Source organism: Notolepis coatsorum (genome assembly GCF_963971535.1).
Source record: "Notolepis coatsorum genome assembly, chromosome: 20".
Taxonomy (NCBI): domain Eukaryota; kingdom Metazoa; phylum Chordata; class Actinopteri; order Aulopiformes; family Paralepididae; genus Notolepis; species Notolepis coatsorum.
In genome coordinates, this window is record NC_140184.1 from 61,088,060 (window position 1) to 61,114,747 (window position 26,688).

At 43.0% G+C, this 26,688-nt stretch overlaps 1 protein-coding gene across 1 annotated transcript in view; it reads left to right on the top strand.

The window, feature by feature from the left end:
* kif13ba (kinesin family member 13Ba) overlaps window positions 1-26,688 on the top strand; it is a gene marked incomplete at its 3' end in the record, with an annotated part of 212,184 nt that overhangs the window by 50,392 nt on the left and 135,104 nt on the right. The window contains exons 3-5 of the mRNA XM_084337338.1: window positions 10,955-10,967; window positions 11,669-11,729; window positions 21,740-21,832. Of these exons, the coding sequence (XP_084193464.1) occupies window positions 10,955-10,967; window positions 11,669-11,729; window positions 21,740-21,832 (167 nt within the window). The remainder of the gene's footprint in view (window positions 1-10,954; window positions 10,968-11,668; window positions 11,730-21,739; window positions 21,833-26,688) is intronic.

The following is a 26,688-nucleotide window of genomic DNA, read 5'->3' on the forward strand; positions in this document are numbered from 1 at the left end:
GTCTTCTATACTAACTGCTCCAATGATCATATCACCCACACTAGATGAATGATATAACGTTGCCCACGGAATTATAAACTACCCCCCGCCCATCCGGTCAACATCAGATCATACGTAGTAACTTCTAGAAGTACGTGCAGTCGAAATTTTTTATCTCGCGCCGATTGCTATCAAACTGTATACAATCATCAATATAATGCATTTAGGGCTATAAATCACGTTCTGGAGAAAGCTGCAGAAAATGATAGGAGTCCACATCCAATGGTAATACATCAGCCAGGATGAATGATTGAGAGGCTCCTGTATCACGGAGTATTCTCACCCGTTGGTAGTCACCAGCTTTACCCGACAGGGACACATAACCATCAAACAAAAAGGGTTCAAAAGAGCTATTCTGGTCAGGACATGACACTGTACCAATCAACCCCACCCCTTTCGCTTCCTGGGCTGACTCCCTTGTCTCCTGTCGATCCCTGATCGCATGACAGTCCCTCACAAAATGCCCTTCCTTCTTACAATAATGGCACACAATGGTAGCCCCTTCAGACGGCGGTGAGCGTGGTCGGAATGCTCGCTCGTCACCCAAGGCCTTTTGAGACGGCGGTGAGCGCGGTCGGAATGCTCGCTCGTCACCTCCATACCCACCATCACGCACCGAAACATGTGTGATTCCCACATATTTGTGGGTCAATGCCAACTAATCCGCTAAAATTGCAGCTTCCTGGAGAGTAGATACTTTGCGTTCATTTAAATACACCACGATGCGTTCGGGCATGCAGGTCTTAAATTGCTCAATGAGGACCAACTCACTCAAAGCTGCTACATCATCCACCCCACACGCCGAACACCATCGATTAAACAGAATCCGCTGTTCACGGGAAAAATCAACATGTGTTTGAGAAGGAGATTTACTTAGTGCCCTAAACCGTTGCCTATACGCTTCCGGCACCAATTCATATACACGCAAGACAGCACTCTTCACTTTCTCATATACCAAGCTGTCATCCATTGATAATGACTGGCACGCCTCCTGAGCCCTACCAGTGAGTTTGCATTGTAACAAAATCGCCCACACGTCCTTTGGCCAATGCAAAGCCCACGCTATACGCTCAAAAGCAGAGAAATACGATTCCACCTCAGACTCCCTGAAAATGGGCACCAGAGACACATGCTGGCTAATATTAAAAGGGGCCTGGGAGACTCCAGTCAAAGGGGGGGAAAAACTGCCACTCTCTAACTCCATCTTTCTTATAGTCAACTGGAGCTCCCTGTCCTTCTCCTCCTTCTCCTTCAGCATGTCTCTCTCCTCCCTTCTCTCTCTTTCCAGACTGTTTCTCCCCTCCTTTCTCTCTCTTTCCCTTTCCTCCCTGTCTCTCTCCTCCTTTCTCTCCAGCCTGTCTCTCTCCTCTTTTCTTTCCTCCCTGTCTCTCTCCTCCTTTCTCTCTTCCCTGTCTCGCATAGCAGCTCTCTCCTCTGAAACAGAGGCACGTCCTGAGTGTACAGAATTATCACTGTCAATCTCCTCAGCCTTGGCACTGCTACCCCTTTGTTCCTGTATAGCACCACCGGTTCCCTCGCTAGACTCGCCAGACGCCTCGCTGTGCGTGACGTCCTCCAAGTCATTTCCCTCGGCTATGGGCGAACTGAATATTTTCTTATCTATTAACCCAGCGAGCACAATTGCTTTTACCTCCTCTTTACTTTTTGAACTTTGGACCGTAATGCCATAATGTTTGGCGACACCACACAATTCAGCTTTCGTGCAGATATCAAATTGATCCCTTGTAGGGTCCGCCAAAAAAACGTCCAAAGTAAAAGCTGCCCCAGCCATATCCCCTGCAGAACACGACTATGCCACAAGTAATATACGTATAAATACCCTGTGCTCCCGTAGCAACCCGCGTTACCACCAAACAAATAACAGGCACCAGGAAATAGCCACTCACCTACTCAACAATATCCGTGCGCAACACATTTAATCGCCACATTCCGCAGTATACAATTTAACCAATCTGATTTAATGCCCACATCTACCATTCATGAAAAACAATAAACGTTGGTCCTAACCACCTAACTAGGATCACCTGGATACCACTAACTACCCCGTCTAACTACTTCCCTAGCGGAATGAGGACTACACATATCTTCAGTCGCTTACCGATTTCATTGCGCGCTCCACCGGAATAGACGACGCGTGCCCCCCTCCCACTAACCAAGCAGGTGACCCCCTGTTACCTATGTGGCAGAAAAAAGATTAGTTAAGAGTATCACATACAAGAACGGTTTACACCAATCAAACTGTGTAGCACGGACAATGGAAACACAATAATATAACTCACCAATGAAAAAAAACGCTATCATGCCTGACATGCTCCAATTGACAAGTTACAATGTTACATAACAAACGAGGAACTATACAATTGTGCAAACTAACGAGCCCCCATGTCATGTACAAAGGTCTGATGACCACACAGAATAATAACTGGAACCGGCTGCACATGAACAAAAAACAGCCTCTCAGTAAATGCTTTTACAACAATGTCCCAGGTAGGTAAGAAAGACACAACACAAGACGTTTTCCAAATAGTAAATTATATATTTAATGGAGGTAGGGCTTTAAACCTCCTCCATGGTGCACAGGGAAAAAGGTAGGGGAGAACAAACAAGGTATACATACAGACAAACAAACACTCAACGTGTCCGTCATAGGACACCACAACTAGTAGGATTAATCCACACCAAGTGGTAAATGGCACCAAGCCACACAGTATCGCTCCACAGCTACAGCTAGGCGAGAAGGGCAACCTCCTCACTCCACTCTGGAACGTGGCAGTGATTCAAATGAGGCGCCCCGTGTGTGTGTCATCTTCCAGACTATATCCACTCATTCCACTGACTGCCCACAGGTGCACCAAGCAGGTGCAATCAGCTCAATCAGGGGGATGAGTGGTATCTGGGGAAGGGAGAAAGAAAAACAGGATTAGAAGATGACGCATCATTGATTGATTGATTGATTGAAAAGTTTATTAACAGATTGCAGAATGGGTACAGTACAGTACAGCTCAATACATACAATTGTTAAGAGGATGCAGACCTGAGAAAGACTTTCGTCTTGTTTCCATCAGGGTCCCCCATTTTCAATTCATCATATGACACACATGACATACAGATAGACAGTACTGCTACATCTATACATTTATGACATACCAGATTTTCAAATACAGTACTGTTTGTGATACTAAAAAAATCCAGAAGAAGAGTGTATATACATTTGACATAGAAACTGTGCATTGGGGGAGGTTGGGTAGGTGGGGTGGGGCTGTACATTGGAGGTGGGGGGGGGTTGGGTAGGGGGGGGGGGGGCACTGTACATTGGAATACTGACATACATTTGACATGGAAACTGTACATTGGAGGAGGTTGGGTAGGTGGGGTGGGGTTGGGTGGGGCTGTACATTGGAATACTGACAAAGCCATGCTTGGTCTTTATTGTACAACTGGGTTAGGACATTTGTAGGGGCCAGTTTTGAATTGCAGTCTCCCGTAGGTGTTCTTTGAGAGTGTTTTTGAAGGTGGGTAGTGATTTACATTCCTTTACAGCTTTGGGTAGGGCGTTCCACATTGTTGTGGCATAATTGCGAAACGTGTTTAGTCCCTTGTTTGAGCCGAATCTGGGTTTTACATGATTTGTGGAGCTCCCTCTGGTGTTGTGATCGTGGTATTCACTGACCTTTGGGAAGTATTTTGACATGTACATGGGTACCTTGGTCGTATAGTGTATCTTGTAGACCAGGCCCATTGCAAGTTGCTGTACTCTGTCGTCTACTCTAAGCCATCCTAGGTTGGCAAAGTGTGCAGGGGTGAGGTGGGTTCTAGGAGTCAGGTCAAGCAGTAGTCTGACTAGTTTGTTTTGAGATGTTTGTAATTTGGTTTTTAGTGCCTTTGAGGTGCTTTGGTACCATGAGGTGCAAGCATAGTCGTAGTACCCTTGAATGAGTGCTCCTGCCAGAGTCTTCAGGGTATTCTTGTTTACCAGGGAGGAGATCCGGTACAAGAATCGAGTTCGTTGATTGACTTTTTTTATTACATTGGATCACACAAACAAAAATAACATAACCCATACTAAATATACTAACCTGATGTTACATGGTCTTCCAAATACAGTAATAATGATAATGACCAACCCACGTACGTCACACATACTTATACTTTAGACCGTATTTTAGTATGAATATGTGAATGAAAAAGTATAACGTTGCTACACCCTGAACAATAGATATAGGACTTTGAATGGGCCATGGTAATGTCAATTTAGCAATACAATTTAAAAAGTTATAGCCCTGCAAAGAAGGGGAACTTCTCCATATTAAATAGGGCTGGCGAGGGATGGTAAATTATGAATTTAACCCCGGCGATCAAAGGGTTAAAATGTAAAAAAATTAAAAATAAAGATATATATATATATATATATATATATATATATATATTTCTTTTTAAACAAAATTTTGCTTTTGTTGCTGGTCGATTCTCCTCAGCTTCTCTCTGGTACTATAAGAGAAGATAAATATAACACTTTTAAAACCCTTTGTTTATCTTTAGATCAGACATTTAAAAATAACTAAATGATCTAATCTTAGAAATTAAGTAAAGTTAATAGTACTGCATGTTAAGCATAACAGATTGATTGATTGATTGAACATTTTATTAACAGATTGCAGAATGGGTACAATACAGTACGGCTCAATAGTTTCAAGTTTCTTTAATAGTTGTCATACGGAAGTACAGAATACTGTCATACAAAATGCTTCTTACTGTTACGCTCCAGAGACTGTGCTAGACAAGAAGTATCAAATAACATAGTATAGCATGTAAATTAGAAGTAGAAAATGAGGTCACAGTGTTCAGTATAGACATATGTACAATGTTCGATGCAGAATAGAATTAACTGAGTTACCATATAATATACAATACTATGCAGTGTACTAATGTACAATACTATATAGTGCAAAGCAGAAATGGGATGAGGTACAATTTAGGTACAATTTACAGTAAGGTGTACGAGTTGTAGTGCAATCCTTCATCAATAAATATAAAGTGTGGGGAGTGGGTGCTACAGTGTGTTTGTTTAAAGTGAGTGTGCTATAAAGTGTGGGGAGTGGGTGCTACAGTGTTTGTTTAAAGTGAGTGTGTGGATGTGTGTGCTATGTGCGTTTGATGGTTGTTGTGTAGTGTTCATTGTTCGTTGAGCAGCCTGATGGCCTGGGGATAGAAGCTTCTTCTGAGTCTTTCTGTGCTCTCCTTGAGACTCCGGTATCGCTTGCCTGACCGCAGCAGTTCAAAGAGGCAGTTGTTCGGGTGGCTGGAGTCTTTAATGATTCTCTTAGCCTTGCCCCTGCACCGCTTGTTGTAAATGTTCTGGAGGGTGGGGAGCCCCCCCCCAATTGTGCGTTCGGCTGAACGTGTCACTCTTTGTAGTCTGCTTCGGTCTTGTGCAGTGCTATTCCCAAACCAGGAGGTGATGTTGCCAGTCAGGATGCTCTCTATTGTACATGAGTAGAAGTTCTTAAGGATCTTCTGACTGACTTGGAACTTTCTTAGGCGCCTGAGGAAGTTGAGGCGTTGTCGTGCCTTCTTCACAACACTGTCAATGTGTGTGGTCCATGTCAAGTCCTCGGATATGTAGGCTCCGAGGTACTTAAAGCTGTTCACTCTCTCAACCCGTGCCCCGTCGATGCTGAGGGGGCTGTAGTCCTTGACCCCCGACCTCCTGAAGTCCACAATCATCTCCTTTTGTTTTGCTGACGTTCAGGGAGAGGCTGTTTTCCTGGCACCATCCCGCCAGGACCTATACACACAATTGTTAAGGGGAGGCAGACCAGAGACTTTCGTCTTGTTTACATCAGGGTCCCCCATTTTCAATTCATCATAACATTTGACATACAGATAAACAGTACTGTTACATCCAGCCATTTATGACATACAAGATATACAGTACTGTTTAAGAGACAGTTTCTAAAAGAGAGTATATACAGTTAATTTACTTCTGACCATTATAGTCAAAGTATTTTCCTATGAAACTCATAAGACCACATAAGGCTAGTATCATTCAGTTACACCTATATTGGCCAACATTAGCCAGCTATCTAGCCAGCTACTGCACCACGAACTGCCAGCCAGCCAGCTGGCTATCTTAACCCACAATACAACAGCTATCCAGCCAGCTACTGCACTACGAACTGCCATCTTGATTGATTGAAAAGCTAGCCAGCTGGCCACCCCCAATCCAGCCAACCGTACAAATTACGGTCTCAGCCAATCACATCGATTTGTACAGTTAGTTAGCTAGCCATTCCATTGCGAATTAAAAGGTAGGCCAGTATTGGCTAGCTAGTAGCTAACGTTAGCCAACTGAGAACGATAGCTAGCTAACCAACAGCTGCAAGCCTGCAAACAACAACGCCGTTGATATAATGAGCTATCCGTAGTAGGGCTGACCTTCTAATATTTTTTGGGAATTCGAAGCTTTGGGGCCGAGATTCGATTTTAATTTGAAGCTTCGAGATACATTTTTTATTTTTATTTTTTTTTATTTTTATTTTTTTTAATGTTGTGGGACTTGTACAGCACTTTGTTCAACAAAAAATAGACTTTTATTGGTGTGTGTTGTCAACATGACACAAGACTCAAGAGACAGAAGAGTTGTGGGGAAAAACTGATTCTTTTTTACAAAAGGGCTAAATTAGGATATCTACCACTGTCATTATGTCAACTTGTCATTGATGAAAGAACCTTTTTAAATCTTAGACAAACAAAACACTTTGCTTTCATTAAATATTGTAAGCCGTCATTTGAGGCTTTATAAAAGCAGCATAATGAACACAAGTCTGTCAGTGCCGAGTCCGACCTTATCGACGGGGCACCGGTTGAGAGAGTGAACAGTTTCAAGTACCTCGGAGCCCACATATCCGAGGACTTGACATGGACCACACACATTGACAGTGTTGTGAAGAAGGCACGACAACGCCTCTACTTCCTCAGGCGCCTAAGGAAGTTCCAAGTCAGTCAGAAGATCCTTAGGAACTTCTACTCATGTACAATAGAGAGCATCCTGACCGGCAACATCACCTCCTGGTTTGGGAATAGCACTGCACAAGACCGTAGCAGACTACAAAGAGTGACACGTTCAGCCGAACGCACAATTGGAGGGGGGCTTCCCACCCTCCAGAACATTTACAACAAGCGGTGCAAGGGGAAGGCTAAGATAATTATTAAGGACTCGAGCCACCCGAACAACTGCCTCTTTGAACTGCTGCGGTCAGGCAAGCGATACCGGAGTCTTAAGGCGAGCACAGAAAGACTCAGAAGAAGCTTATATCCCCAGGCCATCAGGCTGCTAAACGAACAATAATCACTATGCAACAACCATCAAATGCACACAGCACACACACCCACACGCACACACTCACTCAAACAAACAACACACTGCAGCACCCACTCTCCACACTTTAGATCACACAAACACACTTACACTTTATATTTATTGATAAAGGATTTGCACTACAACTCGTACACCTACTGTGAATTGTACCTAAATTGCACCTCGTCCCATTTCTCCATTTCTGCCTTGCACTATATAGTATTGTATATTAGTACACTGCACAGTATTGTATATTGTATGGTAACTACGTCTATTCTGCATCGAACATTGTACATATGTCTAAACTGAACACTGTGACCTCATTTTTTTACTTCTAATTTTACTATGTTATTTTATTTCATACTTATCTTGTCTTGCACAGTCTCTGGAGCGCAACAGTAAGAAGCATTTTGTATAAAAGTATTCTGTACTTCTGTATGACAACTATTAAAGAAACTTGAACTTGAACTTAAATAACAAATAGCATTGCTTGTTGTAGATAACAAAGAGATGCAGAGTTGATTTTGCAAAAAAAAAATCTAATTTTATTAATCGATCTACTTGAAATCAGCCCGCGATCTACCTGTGACTGGTTGGGCACCACTGGACTACAGTATATGGCGAAGTAGCTAGCAGCTAACATTTATCTGCTGTTTACAGCCTCACAGCCAATAATTCATTCACAATATGAATATTTGTTCCTTATTCTCACCTGTTATGAAATGGGTAGAGCCGATATACGTATGATTTGACTTGGGGGACCAGTTTCTGCTTTGATCGACTCTCCCGTCTGCGTCTACGTGTGCCCTCTTGATAGCCGCCAGGCAGCCACTTTTTCCTCCGTGATGCCTCATCTGGTATTATATAAAACTTGCAATTTAGATTTTTGATTTAGTTATTAGTACAAAACGTAACACAGCAGCTCTTTGGCATTGTGACTGAAGAAAATTACCCTTGATTGCCGCTTTTCCGATCCGTTTTCTGCACTAAATGAAGCGTACACAATGTACCCGGGGTGAATGTTTCCCCCAAGCCGTAGTTGCGTAGCAACAACAGACAGGAAGTTGACTTCGATAATAGACTGGTCCTTGTTTTTAACCTTACGTGACCATTCGGATTTTAACCACTCTTGACCAGCAATGAAAGTGTTTGCAATACGCGCCTCCATTACTCTCGGTCTGCTCAACCTAACAGGCTTGAGGTCACACACATGCAGTACTAGACTTCCGGTGTAGTTTGTTTCGCTTGTGCTGCAGTGTTTGGTGACTGAATGAAAACTACGAGGGTGAGACATTTTCAAATATCACTCCCATCCAAATCCTGTTGATTTTGTTGTCATAGTTCCCACTACCTTCTGCTCCCGTTGACGTTTACTTCCGGTCCTGCCCAATCACGTGATTCAAAGTGAAATTGACTCCCATCCTGCAGGATCCGCGGGGATCCTGAAAAGATGTCATCCTCTAATTTGGACAAGCAAAGCCATTACTTTAAATTGCAGGCAAGAAAGACAAGTATGTCCACTGTCTCTGGTTTTAAAGCTGCCCTGTTGCAAAAAAAAAACTAAAATTCAAATGTATTATCGATATTATTTTTATTATCGATAACTCATTGAGCGCCACGCTCTTTTCCCATATTTACTCAATGGTGCCAGCGGTATTGACCATTTTAGCAATGTTTTGCGGACCCATCGTGTGTTCTGTATTATAGCTATGGAGACAATAGTATGGCTCATTTGACAGGCATTGTTTATAGTCCAACACTGTCTAACCAGTTCATTTCTACATACTGTAGTTTGTGTGCTATTACACGCTAAACATCGGCCCTTTCCAAAATAATCCAGTCTTTTTTCATAGATCGCGAGATATGACTCGTTATATGCAATATGCCCAAATCGTTCTGGTTGATCCCCCGAAAATGCGATCGTTACAAAAAGCACAGTTTAGGTCCGGTAAAATGACACTGTGATCGGTACAGAAACATGTTTCAGGTTCGGTAAAATAGACAGAATGTACCTTACCTTAGCCAGAAGGTACTCCAAAAAGAATAATCCCAGTGATCCCATCGACCATCACGATTACTCGTTTATATGTGTATACTCGTGTATACGGGAAACTATAGGTTTGAGGCGAGAACATCTCAGAGCGATTGCTCTGCAAGAACTCCTCCCCCTCAGAGCGAGTCAGGACAGACGGGGATCAGAACAGACTGTCTAAACTAAACTATCAGAGTTTAAAAGGTAGGTGATACTGCCACCTGGTGAGATCCGATTGTCATTGCAATTCCAACGTAGGCAGATATGCCAGGGAGACCTAGTGTTTAGAACGGGCATCAAAGGAAAAATATCAAAGGAACAAAACCTGAGTATACTCGGGTATGGCGCTCAACCGCTGGCGGCGATACCCGACTATACTCGGGTTTGGCACAGAAAGTGTTGAAATATATCGCGATAATTATCGTTATGGTTTTATCGCCCCCGGCCATAATCTCACACACATCCAAAAACTGAGTTTTGCATACATTAATTTTGTTTGACAGTTATTGAGAGTAAATTAGGTTAAATATGGCCACCAGTGATGTCATCAGGGACATTGAATCCTTGTGTTGTTATTTACAGAACCATGAATTTATGTAGATAAAAAAAATAGCAATACCTAGCTATACCTGCTACCTTGTAATTTATTTTGGTGTAATTAACACAACACAAGGATCCAATGTCCCTGATCACTGGTGGCCATATTCAAAAGAATTTACTCTCAAACTGTCAAACTAAATAAATGTGTTCAAAACCGTTTAGAATTGTTGGATGTGTGTGAGATTATGTGCAAAATAAATCTGCATAATTTTTGGCTGAAGTACCCCTTTAATTAACCACTAACTACTCACTGCATGGTTGCCTCCGCCATCGGTGTGTGAATGTGTGAGTGAATGCGTGAATGTGAGGCATAAGTTGTAAAGTGCTTTGGATAAAAACAGTCCATTTACCATCTTGATGATTGGTCAATGTAGAGAAGTGATACCCTATCGGCCTATCGGATCTGACCATCGAGGAGCCCTCCCTCTCTTCCTCTCTATACCCAGTGCCATCCTCATGGATAGGATCCATTATCTCAGTCAGCTCAGAAAGTCCACTGCTGTCTCCTGAATTAGCATGGGAAGATTTGACCTCATAACAATCAGATGCTGGTTGTTAAAAATAGACTTGTATTGGTGTGTGTTGTCAACATGACACAAGACTCTCAAGAGACAGAAGAGTTGTGGGGAAAAACTGATTATTTTTTACAAACGGGCTAAATTAGGATATCTACCACTGTCATTATGTCAACTTGTCATTGATGAAAGAACCTTTTTTCTGAGCCCAGTGGATAAGATTTGACAGTCTGTTTGATGTGTTTCTTGCTCTTTTCGGTTTCAGGAGGGTTGATGCACAGTACTGAGGATGCCATTATTATCCTTTTGTATATAGCATGTTCTAAATGTCACTCCTCTCTCTCTTTCTCTATGTTGTGAACTGGGACCTCTCTCTCTCAACATCATCAGGACTCAGTCCAAGGTAATACACAAAAAACAGTTTGAAAAAGAATATATGGTATATTTTCACAACTGAATAAACAAACTGTCCTCAGAGGAACATTGGTTCGCTGGAAAACACTGAAGCTAGAAATCTGCCTCTCAAGTTGCCGTTTCACTGCGGTTGTTTACAATGGCAATTTTGTTTAGACATTAAAAGAAGGCTTACGTTTGGGTTCATGGTGCCTCAAAATTATTTAGTTTTGTTTTATGATGACATAAGATAGTCATTCTAAGGATTACATGTATAGTAAATATGTTTTATACACTAATTGCAAATGTAAACCAATCCCCCTCCCCCGAAACTGCATAATGAACCTTTTAAAGGTGTGGTTGGCCCCAGTGGGAATAAAACACCTAACCCTGGCAGTGTTAGTGCCATGCTCGAACCGCTGAGATCCACACACACACACACACACACACACACAGGCACAGACCTATCCCTCAACCCCCCATCCATCACACACGCCCCAAAACCTCACCCTTGGCTATCGTCCTCCTTTCCATGGTGAGCTGATTCCATCCTTATGAATGATTCACGTTAGGAACAATAACTGAGACTCTACATTTGAACTGTGTAACTAATGCAAACCATAGAAGTTTCATTCCAGAAATGTTTTGAAGCTAAACCAGAGAAAAAAGAGCGGTATTAAACCTGTTGGCTCATGTCCATTCCTCCCTCAGGTATTTGCCTACGACTATTGCTTCTGGTCCATGGATGAGACGGAAAAGGACAAATTTGCCGGTTGGTTAAACATTGACTTACACATTTTACATTTTGTCACATGTCTTCTTCTTTTTCCTCTTCTTCCTCTTTCTCTTCTTTCTCCTTCCTTTTTTTTCTTCTACTTCCATTATTCTTCCTCTTCTTTTAATTCTAATATTTTTTCTTCTCCCTCTTCTTCTTCCTCTTCTTGTTGCTCTTCTTCTTCTTGTTCTTCAGCGCTGCCATGGAACAAGGGATGTCCCGATCTGATCACATGATCGGGATCGAAATAATAATAATAATCGGGAGTAAAAAAAATTACTTTTTTTATTCAACAAACATGACCATGTTCACGTCTTAAACTCATACTGAGGCCTTAGTTTTGGTTTTAAATTACATATCATCATTCATTTATTTATTGTCACACAGAGCAGAAGAATTTGCCAAAACAAACGCATTTCCTTTGATTTACACCGTTGCACGACAGTGACGTATGCCGAAAATAGCAGACCTCACAACGCGTCGCTCCCGCAACACCGGCAGGTCCACCTGATGACTCGGAGCAGCTAGACAAAATGTCAGAAGTTTGGAAGCATTTTAAAATTGAAACCGAAGCCAGTCCAATAGCAATGTTTGCAAGGCGGACGTTCCACGTGCGTTCAATACGACCAATCTTATACGTCATGTTATGTGACTAGAGCGAGCAAAGGAATGGGGGACTCTGCGGCTGGTGCTTTGCCAAACAGCTGTATTGTTTGCAATGCCTCGCTTGAATGAAGAGCGTTCACCTGCATAACGTCAACATTCGCTTTGTGAGGATTATTCGTCTGCGTTTCAGACCAAAATGAAGCAAATCATTACGTAAGTCGAACACTGAATGTATACTAATGTGCAAACGGATTGAAACTTTTAATATTTCTCGTATGAAGCACATTCTCGGGGTGAATGTAATGTGAGCCGCCGCGCTCGACTGGGGCTATTGAGGCAACAGAGGGGCTTGTCTCGCTTCGCCAGTTTCTGACAAAGATCGGATCGGGAAAGATCAGTATCGGCAGATACTCAAAATCACATGATCGGGATCGGGAGCAAAAAAATGCGATCGGGACATCCCTACATGGAACCATTCTAAAATGGTTTCCCCATAACCACTGGGAGTCGAATCTAAACTAAGCAATAGCGTTGTTTCCCATTCTACACAAGATTTAGATTTGTCTCCTTTTAGGGATGGGTACCGAATCCGGTACTTTTAAGGGTACCGACCGAATCACGTCGGTACTACAGAGTACCCATTCACATGAGCTCCACATGTTAGATTTCGATCAAAACCACAATCGGCCACGTATCACCTCTTTATCCGTTGACTCTGCATTGTTTTATTTCTCCGACGTCCTCTCATACTGGCTGTACATTGTGGTCATTCCCCCTTTAATGCAATCCGTAAACGTAATAATTCACACCGTCAGCGTAGTACCTTTCTTGGAATCGTTGTTTATTACATAAACATAAGCCTCAGATCAGATTGTATTGTCCTTGAAAAGTCTTTGGAAGAAAACTAAATTCATTATTAATCTAATGATCTCTCCTTTCACCCCGCTCTGTGGTCGTCGCGGCCTAGCTGTTATCCAAAAACCTTCTTGGTTGTCGTGCCACGTCAGTCCTCTCCCCCCCCCCCCCCCCCCCCCCCCCCCGCGAGGGGAGGAGGGAGCCGTTTCAAAGTCTCTGATCAACGCTTCTCCTCTGTGTGTCGTAGCTGAATCTAACTTACACCCGGGAGAACTCTCATTATATTATTCTCGCCATAGCAACGACAGTCCCGCCCCTCTCCTTGTTACTATGTGACGCGCTGTCTTTGACCACAGCTATTTGACCCAGATCACTATAGCAACGGCAATGTTGATATTCCCCCCCTCTGTGGTTACACTCAGGGCACGAAATTAACTTTTTGACTCACCGGCCAGTGGCGGGTAGATGGGAAAATTCTACCCGCCAAGCATATTTCTTACAGGCCAAAAAGAATGCATTTTTGTGTCACATATATAAATTTGTTTCAGTACATTTCAAGTAGATAAGCTATTCAATCAATCAATCAATCAATCAATCAATCAATCAATCACGTTGAAGAATAGACACTTAAAGAGGCCAGAGTTAAATTTGTACTCTCTCTCTCTCTCTCTGAAGTGACTTCTCGCTATCTGCAAACAGCTCCACTGTGTGTATACTTAGTAGCCTCCAGATGCAGCCAGGATTCTCCGGCGCTGCAGCTGGACCCTATTGGTATACTGTGCGTTAGTCAAATCACATTCAGCAAGCCCTCAGCTCGAATACGCATCGAATCAATGTTATAAGACATTGATATCAGGAGCTATCTGCTAGCCGGCTAGATAACGTTAAGACAACGCCTCAGTAAACTATTTAGTTTACTGGGACATATAGAGCTAACGTGAGCTAACGTGTGCTAATGAGCGAACGGAGGTATTATGCACTCGACTATTGCTGGAGAATTTGTTTATCAGCAGCTATCAGTAGCTAGCCAGCTAGATACCGTTAGACAATGCCTTGTGTATTAAACTAAAAGTGAATAGTTGACTGGGTCATTGTTTAAACAGTAACGTTAGCTCACGGAGGTCCGCACTAGACTAGAGCAGACTGCCTCTGTGTTGATACGAGCAGAAGCACGGACTGGTGTGGATATGACTCGTTGCCACGGGTTTTTTCAAAATAAGAGTATCATATGAACCGAACGTTGCTAACTGCCGGAGCCATCGATATTATGACTGGAGCTGCGCTTGGGGCGGAAATGAGACCTGCACAGGATCAGCTGTTGATGTTAAACAGCACAGCCTCCTCTGTGGTGTTAGTCTGCTGCAACACACTCTCTGACTGCCAGCTACTTTTAAAATCTATAGACTCATCTCAGTAGACGCTGTCACCCACCGATATATATATATACATTATATGCATATAGAAAAACATAGACATCCTTCACACATTACGGTACTGTTAAAACGTCAACATTTCGTTTAACACGAAACCTATGAAGTGTGCCTCACGTCAACGTTCACACGCACAATACGCTTACCTAGGATTTTACTTGATTCAACAACAAATCAGTCGGGGCAATGGCAAGCCAAAAACGGTCGCAAGTGTGGTTACACTTTACAAAGCTAGATGCAGACAACGCTCGCTGCAATATTAAATATATATTAACAAATTGTTCTAAATAAATAATAATGATAATTAGGGATGTCCGATATTATCGGCCGACCAATATTATCGGCCGATATCGGCAGTAAAATGTGATATCGGAAAATATCGGTATCGGTTAAAAAAATAAATAAAACAATAACAATATTTGTTATATATATATCCAGTGAAATTATTAGTTACCTGAAATTATAACGTTTTTTGGACGGGGAAACCCTGCATATATCGGTATCGGTTGATATCGGTTGATATCGGTATCGGCAATTAAGAGTTGGACAATATCGGAATATCGGTATCGGTAAAAAAGCCAATATCGAGCATCCCTAATGATAATAAATCATTTGAAGTTTGGACACATTTTTTACAACTGAGGTAGGTAGATAAAAAATTGAGACTAAAGTACCGAACAAAGGTACCGGTATCAATTAACAGGTACCGGTATTGGTTCAAATGTGAATGGTACTGGGCGGCTGGGTGGCGCAGCGGAGGATGCGCTCGTCACCAATGCAAGAGACTCCGGTATCGAATCCGGGTGTCGGCATTGCCTCCGGCTTGGGCCGGCCGTCATACTGGCTCAATTGACAGTCAGCAGGTGGAAGTCGATGGGTGGTAATCTGGACGTTGTGGACAGCGACTCCTACAGGTCGGTTGGGGGACGCCTGCACAGCAGAGACAGGAAATGGCGGGGGTAGTGTGAGCCTCCCACACGTTACACCTCGCCAATGAGAGTCCACGCTGGCAGGTGAAAAGATGTGACGGACTGCCTCCTCGTGTACCGGAGGGGACACGTGATGCAAGGCTTCTATCCTCCCTACAACAGACCAGTGGGGGGCATATGCGAGCAACGTTCAAGACAGGGGAGGGGAGAATTGGAAACACGAAATTGGGATGGGAGAAAAAATAGAAAAATAAGGAGAAAGTGGATCAAAAAAAATATTTGAATGGTACCCAACCCTAGTCTCCTTGGTCTTTTGATATATATGGTTTGTTCTATCAAATCAGTCATCGGCAAATAGATGGGTTCACATTAGGGTCGTTAGTTGTCCCTAAGAATACCATTCGACTATGAAATTCCAATATTATAAAATGTTCACATTATTACCATATCAAAGCAGATGAAAAATGTGACTCGGCATGGCCAAAGCCAACTTGTGACGGTGAGTTATATTTCTCAGAAATCGCGAATATGTCTCGCATTTCAGAAATATGTCAAAATAGAAATTATTGCATTTTTTACTGCTTTGAACTGTTCTTTCTCTGTTCCCTTATTTGCAAAACGTAATACAACTTGTAAATGAGTTAATTATTGTTAGATTGTCCGACAGTATGTGTTCCCAAAGCTTGGGAAAGGACTACAATTTGCGGGGAGCGGAGCCTCTGAAGGGTGTGTGCGAGTGCGAGCGCCTGTTCATTACAGCTCATTCATTACACGGTACTTGAGAGGTGCTAAAGCAGACACATAGCTCTGCTTTCATCATAGGGGAGAACGAAAACGTTCGAAAAAAGCATGCATAGTGTAACATTGAGTTACACTTCTATCTTAACAAGCACCAGAGACGAGCACCTCTCTATATCATTTACGCGATTCTATTCTGGCGGCCGTTCTGTCGCCCGGCTGACATTAAACAGCAGTCTGTTATTATTAAATCATATTTAACGTTAAGAATTTTGAGCGAACAAATTTCGTTAGATTGGATTTAATGCTACCTAATGTCATATCAATTAATTTAATCGATTTTTTTTTGTTATTGGCTGGCTGGCCGACTGCTGGGGAGAAGCTCCATCTCCGCGCGCGGGTTGTGTGTGTCCCTCTCTCTCTCTCTCTCTCTCTCTCTCTCTCTCTCTCTATCTCTCTCTCCCTTTCTCTCTCTCTCGCTCGCTCGTTCTCTGCTGTCTGTAATTCCTCAAGCTGCATTAGCAGAAACTTGATTAATATCTTGACAATTTTGAGATGCTTGCTATCCTAGGTAAAACTAACAATTACCAACAGCTCAACTCTTCCATAAAGTCCACAACATAAGTTCATGAGATGCTCTGTTCTCTTGTTTATTATCAAGTTTTTTTCTTTAAACAATATTTTTATTGGGTTTTACAGTACACAGTCAAGAAGGTTCACTTTTCACTACCACACTATAAAGGTTAACCTTTCACTACCACACTACAGAAGGTTAACCTTTCACTACCACATTACAGAAGGTTAAACTTTCACTACCACACTCCTCACTGTATGACCCGCATTTCACTGTATGCCCTGGTATGTATGTGACAAATAAACATCCCATCACGAGATTTCTGTTTTAAAAAAAAAAATATATATATTAGCGTTCTGAAATCATATTGCATCAAGCGAGCCTACCGTTGGATATCCAGGCACCGCCGGCGCTCGGATGTGAAAAAAGCGCCCCCTATCGTCTCCCAGATGGTAAATCACCCTTTTAGAGTGGACTCAATGAAAGTGAATGGGAGAACGGATTTCTGACTCCACATTTTACTTTTCACTGATGTAACCGGGGTCTACCAGAGTTCATTCTGGAACCTTGGTGCCACGGCGAATGTGTTCTACTGTACACACGGTGGATCAATACAATTATCGATTTTTTCGAATGGCGATCGGAAATTGGAATAAACCATTTGGATACCATCTGATGTCAGGTAAGGAATCTATGTTATCAGTCTTAGGATAATCAGACTCGTTTTCACGGAGATATAAGCGTTGAAGTTGTCTTACATTGTAAGCGACTCTCCAAAACTCGGCGACAATGGTGCCATGTAATCTGCGTGAGCCGGATACGGAGCCGTTGTTGCTCAACGCCCATGCGCAGTAGAGACCCACACGCATAGACGGCGGGTGAGCTGGACATTAAGGTAGGCTATAGATGGGATGGAGTCGCGCAGAGCGAGCAAAATTTTCCCTTTTTTCTTTTTTGCTTGCACCGTTGCACGCAAACGGTGCTGTCCAGGTTCTGATTTCATACAATACACACACCCACGTCTACTAGGCTACTACAGCGAGCCCCACTCATTTCATATAGTGCAAATTAATTGTTCAAATGAAGGCATCCAATATGATTAACCATTGTCTTACCTTAATGCAACAAAAAAAATGCGACGTTTCGCGCACCAATGATCTTTTCTGCTTTAAGTTTGTCTGTGAGATTTTTATTTAAATTTTTTTATCTTTTTCCTCCGATTTTCTCCCATCCCAATGTTAGTCGTTATGCCAATTCCCAATCCCCTTCCTGGTCGCTGCGCACTTACCCCCCCACAGTCGGTCTGGGAGAGTGGAGGCTATCACGTGCTTCCTCCGACACACGTCCAGCCAATCAACCGCTTCTTTTCACCTGGCAGCGCGGATTCTCATTGAGAGGGCGTAGCGTGTGGAAGGATCACACTATCCCACTCAAGTCCTATCCGCGCTTAGCAGGCGCCCCGACCGAACTGTAGGAGTCGCTGTTTACAACGACCCGGACCCACCCCGCCAGCTTCTCCCACCCTCTAATACTGCCAATTGTATTAGTGTGAACGGCCAGCCAAGCTGGTGACAACCCCGGAGCTGTGAGCTGGATTCGAACAGGCGAATCTAGCCGCTCCGGGGTTTGGTGACGAACGCAATCTCCGTTACGCCACCTGACCGCCCTGTGAGATCACTTTTTATGTGAAGCGGACTCAGAGTTGACATCTCTCCTGGCGCATATTGTTGTTCTTCTTAGCCAGTTTCGGATGCGCCTCATTGGGAAAGGCCGTTCACAAGTTGCGGTGCCGACGGCAATGAAGGAAACGTTTTCCGTAATTTGGATCTCATCATGCTTTGAAAACAATGTACATAGTAGCTCTAAAAAAAAGTTTCCACGGTTTGATTAACTCTGACTCAGTCTCATCATGCCCTCGGCCTCAGGTGATCCGTGTTATGCCCAGGCGGCATGTAACTTGGAATGGAGTTCCAGGTCATGGCAGCTCTCACGGAGAGGGCTGATTTGCTAAATGTACTTGTCCTTAATGGAACAGGCAAGTCACCCGGTACAACAGTTCTGAACCCGAACGACGCGGAACTGCAAGTTTGTTGGTAAAAGACTACACGTGAACCTGGAGGTGAAAAATCGGAAAGTGGGGGTGGGGCTAGACCAGTGCTTCTCAAACTTTTTCTGTCAGGCCCCCCTTTGGCAGACCAAAATATTTTGCCCCCCCCCCCCCCCCCCCTCGCCCCAACAAAATAGTCATGAAATGGGCCATGTTTAAATTTATTGAAATAACACCAATATCGTGACCTTTCAATTTGACAACACCTTCCCTCGCGAGAGCCACCTTGCCTCGCTGTGAAACAGCACTGCAGAATGGTCAGCTCCCATCTCCTCACACAGCGCAGAGAACAGGCGCGCTTTCAGGGTTCGGGTTTTGATGAAATTTACCACGTTTATAACTTCTGTCAACCTCATTCAGCTCAGGGCTAAGCTGTCTTGACGCTAGCGCCTCTCTGTGAATTTACTAGCAGAATGAAAAACAAAAACAAATTACAAACATCTCAAAACAAGCTGGTCAGACTACTGCTTGACCTGACTCCTAGAACCCACCTCACCCCTGCCCACTTTGACAACCTAGGATGGCTTAGAGTAGACGACAGAGTACAGCAACTTGCAATGGGCCTGGTCTACAAGATACACTACGCGACCAAGGTACCCATGTACATGTCAAAATACTTCCCAAAGGTAAGTGAATACCACGATCACAACACCAGAGGGAGCTCCACAAATCATGTTAAACCCAGATTCAGCTCAAACAAGGGACTAAACACGTTTCGCAATTATGCCACATCAATGTGGAACGCCCTACCCAAAGCTGTAAAGGAATGTGAATCACTACCCACTTTCAAAAACACTCTCAAAAAACACCTACGGGAGACTGCAATTCGAAACTGGCCCCTACAAATGTCCTAACCTAGTTGTACAGTAAATTACCAAGTATGGCTTTGTCAGTATTCCAATGTATGTGTGTGTGTCCCCTACCCAACCCCCCCCCCCCCCCCCCCACCTCCAATGTACAGCCCCCACCCACCCAACCCCACCCCACCCACCCAACCTCCTCCAATGTACAGTCTCTACGTCAAATGTATATACACTCTTTTTCTGGACACTTTTGTATCACAAACAGTACTGTATTTGCAAATCTGATATGTCATAAATGTATAGATGTAGCAGTACTGTCTATCTGTATGTCATGTATGTCATATATGTTATGATGAATTGAAAATGGGGGACCCTGATGTAAACAAGACTAAAGTCTTTCTCTGGTCTGCATCCCCTTAACAATTGTATGTATTGAGCTGTACTGTACTGTACCCATTCTGCAATCTGTTAATAAACTTTTCAATCAATCAATCAATCAAGCATTAATGTTACCAAGCTGCTAGCCACAATGCTATACTGTTATAATGGCATATACCAATCACGTTAGCACGTAAGCTAACAAACTTCGCTGCTAGCCACAATGCTATACTGTTATACTGGCATATCCCAATCACGTTAGCATGTAAGCTAACAAAATCGGCGACTATCTTTTTGTGAGACTAAACTCCGCTCTTGGTGGTCAATTGTGTTGATGTTAGTTTTGTTTCATCAACAAATGAGAGACGGAACACACAGTGAATGTATCCGTTTTGTTTATTGCACTTTTATTGCACTTTCCTTGCTGAAAAATAAATGCTACGTTGGCTAAATGGCTCACGCGAGGCATTTAAAGATGGTGGATTGTTGATTTTTAGCAGGAAGTGTATTGGCACATTCAACTTTTCTGACTGGTTGAAAATTGTCTTCATGTTTGAACTACATTGCCACCTACTGCTACGGCATTGTACTACATGTATATACATCACTGTGCTCAGGAGGCAAAAACAATGTCTAACTTGCCTGCCATTACGTAGCGTTCTGAAAAGCGAAACTGACCCTGAAAACGAAATGAAAACTGGCCATAGTGTAACCGCAGCCTCAAAGGCCCTTTATCTCTGAATACGTTTTTGTGATATCACCATGATTCATAGGACATATCTTGAAAAGTATCCCCCCAAAATGTTCAAGTGATGGCTTATTTTGAAGGTATGAATCCCCCCCCCCCCCCCAAATAGACAGTCTCCTCCCCACCGTATGTATATATTTTCTCCCCAACGTATGTATATTTTTTCTCCCACCCACCCACCCCCTGGCCTCCTAATGTACAGTCCCCTCCCCATCATATGTATATAATCTCTGTTAGGATCTATGGGTAACAGTACTGTATATTTGCATATCGTATATGTCACAAATGTAACAGTGTACTATATACCTGTATGTCATGTATGTCCCTACGCCATAAATGTCATGATGTCATATGTTGTGTATGTCATAAATGTCACTATGAATTGAAAATGGGGCACCCTGATGTAAACAAGACAAACGTCTTTCTCTGGTCTTGCATCCCCTTAACAATTGTGTGTATTGAGCCGTACTGTATTGTACCCATTCTGCAATCTGTTAAATAAAGTTTGCATTCATTCACTTTCATATCATGTAAAAAAAAAAATTATGATGTCTTTAAAGGACCCAAGGTCTATACCGGGTCACAAATGCTTACGATTAACAAGTGGGGGCAGGGGGCGCATACTGATTATTGGGCGACTTTTCCCATCAGGTTGGCGCCTACTAATACCTATAGTAGGGGAAACACTGGATATCCATATCAGGATGTCTACCAGGGATGAATTGACATAGGCCCAAATGTTGTGTGGTATCAGATCTTGCTGAAATGTGTGTCTCTCGCTCTCGCTCTCTTTCTCTTCCCCCTCTCTTCCCCCCCCCCCCCCCCCCCCCCCCCCCCAGGTCAGGAGGTGGTTTTCCAGTGCCTTGGGGAGAGTCTTCTTCACAATGCCTTTCTGGGTTACAACGCCTGTATATTTGCCTATGGACAGACAGGTATTGTGCCTCAACCAGCCCTCTTCTTTTTATATGCCATTTTTATCCAAAGCAACAAACCTAGTGCTGTGAGTGTACTCATTGTTAGTGTGTGTAACCCTAGTGGAAATGGACTTTCCAACCCGAGCAATGTTTTCCCCTCCATGTTACCTATTTTTACCACGTTTGTCTATCTATTTGTTACTATATGTGTAAAGAAATGTATTTTTTTTTCTCTTGGAAAAAGTACCTAATCTGTGAGTAGAATTATTCTGCACTTGATGGCGAACCCCCCCCCCCCCCCCCCCCCCCCCAAACATTATCTTATGCAATTTGACTGTCTTTATATAAACTGTAAATGTGTGAGCCCCTCCCCACCCTACAGGTCTGTTGCATTTGGAAATGCATCAAAACACAGAAACCCCTGATGCCATAAAGGTTGTTGCCATGGATCTTTAAAGGAACATGCCAACTTTACCGGCTTCTGCAGAGTCGGACAAGAAAATGGATACCAATTTCCTCTCTGTGCGTTCAGTAGAAAGCGATCTGGCTGTAAGCTAGCCTAGCTTTGCACAAATGAAAGGAAGTGAATACGGACCAGCTAGCCTAGCTGTAGGCCAAAAACGCCTCTCTCACATTTTTAAGCTAGGCTAGTGGTCCGTATCCACTTTCATTCATTATGCTAACCTAGGTTAGCTTGGAGCCGGATAGCTTTCTACTGAATGCACGGAGAGGAAATTGATATCTATCTTGTCTGACTCGTGTGTTCCTTTTAATACCATGGTGTCTACCCACCAGCCTGCTGACCTACACGCCTGTACGTTAATGCCAAGCAAGCAGTGCAAAAATGCTTCCGCATTCGTCACCGCACGCTAGTGCGGTAAAGCGCCCTTCTTTTCAGACAAATGCTACCGTGCGTGCACCGGCGGCGGCGTGCTCGCTCAGGTGCGTGCGTGCGCCGGCGTGCTCGCGCGAGGTGCCCGCGCATGCGACACGAGCGGAGCTCAATATATATAAGTCACCGCCCCTTATTCAGTATCCAACAAATAGCTCAATCGGCAAGGACACATGGCTGTGGATCCTATGGCTTGTTTGCTGGTGAGTTCGAATCCCATAGAAAATATTTTTTAACGTGATTTTTTTTTAACGTGTATTCTTTCGCCGATTAAGGTTAGGCATTGTTTCGGAGTTGGTTAAGGTTAGAACGGTTAAGTTTAGGCGCTGTTAAGGAGCTGGTTAAGGTTAGAGTTTGTCAAAGAGAATGGCAATATAATTTCTATGGTTAAGGTTAGGCATGGTTAAGGTTAAGGTTAAGGTTAGGCATTGTTTCGGAGTTGGTTAAGGTTAGAACGGTTAAGTTTAGGCGTTGTTAAGGAGCTGGTTAAGGTTAGAGTTTGTCAAAGAGAATGGCAATAGACAGCCTATTTCCGCGAAAATGAAAGGCGCATTACTGCATGCCACTACGGTAAATTTTTGCACTGCTTGCTTGGCATAAAGCTACACGCGACCTACACAGCAACACAATAACTTGCCTATGTAATATCATGATTCATCTATGATGAATCAGTCACATCTAGGGACCTCAACCCTACTCTAGAGAGGCCTTTAACCAAGAACTGGAGAGCATGGACTGGTCGGATGAGCTCAATGGTACACTAGTTGAAGAAACATGGCTTGGATTCAAAACCAAATTCACAACAATACTTAACACGTTGATTGCCTAAGGCTAAATTCATGATATACCATCCCTTGCCAGCTCTATTTGTCTATGGAGAAGTTCCCCTTCTTTGCAGGGCTATAACTTTTAAAATTCTATTGCTAGATTGCCATTATTAGGGCCCATTCAAGGTCCTATATGTATTGTTCATTGTGTAGCAACGTTAAACTTTTTCATTCACATATTCATAGTAAAATATGGTCTAAAGTATAAGTATGTTTTCATCTCTTTCTGCAGCTTTCTCCAGAACGTGATTTATAGCCCCAAATGCATTATATTGATGATGAAATACAGTTTGGTAGGAATCTGTGCGAGATCAAAAATTTCAATTGGACGTACTTCTAGAAGTTTCTACGTATCATCTGATGATGACCGGATGGGCGGGGGATCGTTTATAATTCCGTGGGCAGCGTTATATCATTCATCTAGTGTGGGTGATATGATCATCAGAGCAGTTTATATCGAACACGTTCAAAAATAACGCTGAATCTTACCGTATCTTCCTCGCGCCGTTGGACGATGAGCGTGGAACTGAAATATTCCTATTATGGGATGTAGAAATACGCGATCTATTTCCAGGTTGTATAATAGTATATACGTCCAAATCATGTTGTTTATCGAGTTATTGGCAACGGATCGCTATGTATTGTGTCGAGATCGAGTCCCGGGACCTATAGAGAGTGCCCGGAAGTAATATGGACGATCAGCACTTCATCCACATGACTTCCTGTTTGGCGCTTCTGCCGATCGGCCACCAGATGGCGCTCTTGAACCGCTAGAGGGTTGAGAGGAGGCCAGCACTGTGTCTCAGGGCTGCAGAGGAAAAATATGATTTCGATCACAGATTTTTGAAATATTGATATTAACACTTTGATTGCCTAAGGCTAAATTCATGATATACCATAGGTTGCCAGCTCTATTTGTCTATGGAGAAGTTCCCCTTCTTTGCAGGGCTATAACTTTTTAAATTCTATTGCTAAATTGCCATTATTAGGGCCCATTCAATGTCCTATATGTATTGTTCAGGGTGTATGAACGTTAAACTTTTTCATTCACATATTCATACTAAAATATGATCTAAAGTATAAGTATGTTTTCATCTCTTTCTGCAGCTTTCTCCAGAACGTGATTTATAGCCCCAAATGCATTATATTGATGATCAAATACAGTTTGATAGCAATCGGCGCGATATAAAAAAATCCAACTGGACGGACTTCTGGAAGTTACTACACGTCATCTGATGTTGACCGGATGGGCGAGGGGGCGTTTATAATTCTGTGGGCAGCGTTATACCATTCATCTAATGTGGGTCAAATGTTCATCAGATCAGTTAGTATAGAAGACATTGAAAAATAACGCTGAATCTTACCGTATCTTCCTCGCGCCGTTGGGCGATGAGCGTGGAGTATACATTTTCCTATTATGGGATGTTGGAATACCCGGTCCATTTCCAGGTTGTATAATGGTATATATACGTCCAAATCATGTTGTTTATCGAGTTATTGGCAACGGATCGCTATGTATTGTGACGAGCTAGAGTGCCGGGACATATACCGAGTGCCCCGAAGTAATATGGTTGAACAGCACATCGTCCAAGTAACTTCCTGTTTGGCGATTGCGCCGATCGGCCACCAGATGGCGCTCTTGAACCGCTAGAGGGTTCAGTGGGGCTTTTTGGTGGGTCTCAGGCCAGCGGATGGGAAATATGAATCCGATCACAGATTTTTGAAATATTGATATCAAAGACGAGTTACGGCGTCTTCGGCAACTTGAGCATGGCGGGGAAGGACGCCTAAACACGTCTTCCGGCAGTTAAAGTGTTAAAGACGAGTTACGGCGTCCTCGGCAACTTGAGCATGGCGGGGAAGGACGCCTAAACACGTTTTCGGCACTTAAAGTGTTAACAACATGGCCCCCTTAAGAACCACCACAGTTAAAATCACGCTGAGCCATGGATGCACACTGAAATACTGACCGCTATGAAAACCAGAGACAAACAATGCTCTGAACTTCATAAAAGTCAGACAAAGCTTACCAAAAGCTCAAACAGTGAACTCCAAGCCCACGTGGTTGAACTCAAAATTCAAAGAAACAGACTAATAAATGACAAACACCATGATCAAATCCGCAAAAAGAAATTTCATCAATGACAAAACTGAGGTAAACAAAAACAAACCCTGCAAACTTTGGAAATTACTCAACAACCAACTAGGCTGCAGCAAAAAACTAAACCAGATTTATAAACATAAAGACAGAAAACACTCATCACAGACGAGCTGGATGTGGCCAAATACCTAAACATATTCTTTACAAACATAGCCACAACACTGGTTAATAAACTACCCTCCCACTCAGGGCATTTTGGGGTAGAACACATAGTAGACTAACAGTGTTTCCCACAGGATTTTGTGAGACTGTGGTGGGTGAACCTCTGCCCCTCTAGGGTGGTCCGGGGGCATGCCCCCCCCGGAACTTTTTGTTTTGTGCATTTTAAAGTTAAATGCATCAATCTGGTGCACTTTGAGAGCAAAATAAAGAGGCTAGATCTATGATGAACTTTGTGCTCAAAACACAAAATCGACTAGACTAGTGCTTCCCAATCCTCTCCTCGAAGCACCCCAGCCGTTAAATGTATGTTAAATTCCACCACCAGCACACCTGATTCAACTTAACTAGCCCTTTATTAGTTGAATCAGGTGTGCTGGTGGTGGAATTTAACAAATACATGGAACGGCTGGCGTGTCTCGAGGAGAGGTTTGGGAACCACTGGACTAGAGCATACATTTGAGCCATCAAAGAAATGAAGCAAAAGTGGTTACCTGTGTTGAACTGGTTTATTTTTTAGAAAATAAAAGAATATACTGGATTAATATTACGACTACTACCACTGCCAATACTACTGATACATCCCTATTGGCAAACTTTATATTTTAAAAAAATTGTAAAAAAAAAATAAATAAATGAGATTTCTTTTTTTTAATAACTTTATTTTTTTGGTTCATTATACAACTGTGGCGGGACTAATTAGACCGCCACAGTCTAGGTAATTAATTGGTTCATTATACAACTGTGGCGGGACTAATTAGACCGCCACAGTCTAGGTAATTAATGGGAAACACTGACTACTACAAAAACCTAGGGGTCCGCAAAGACGACTTCC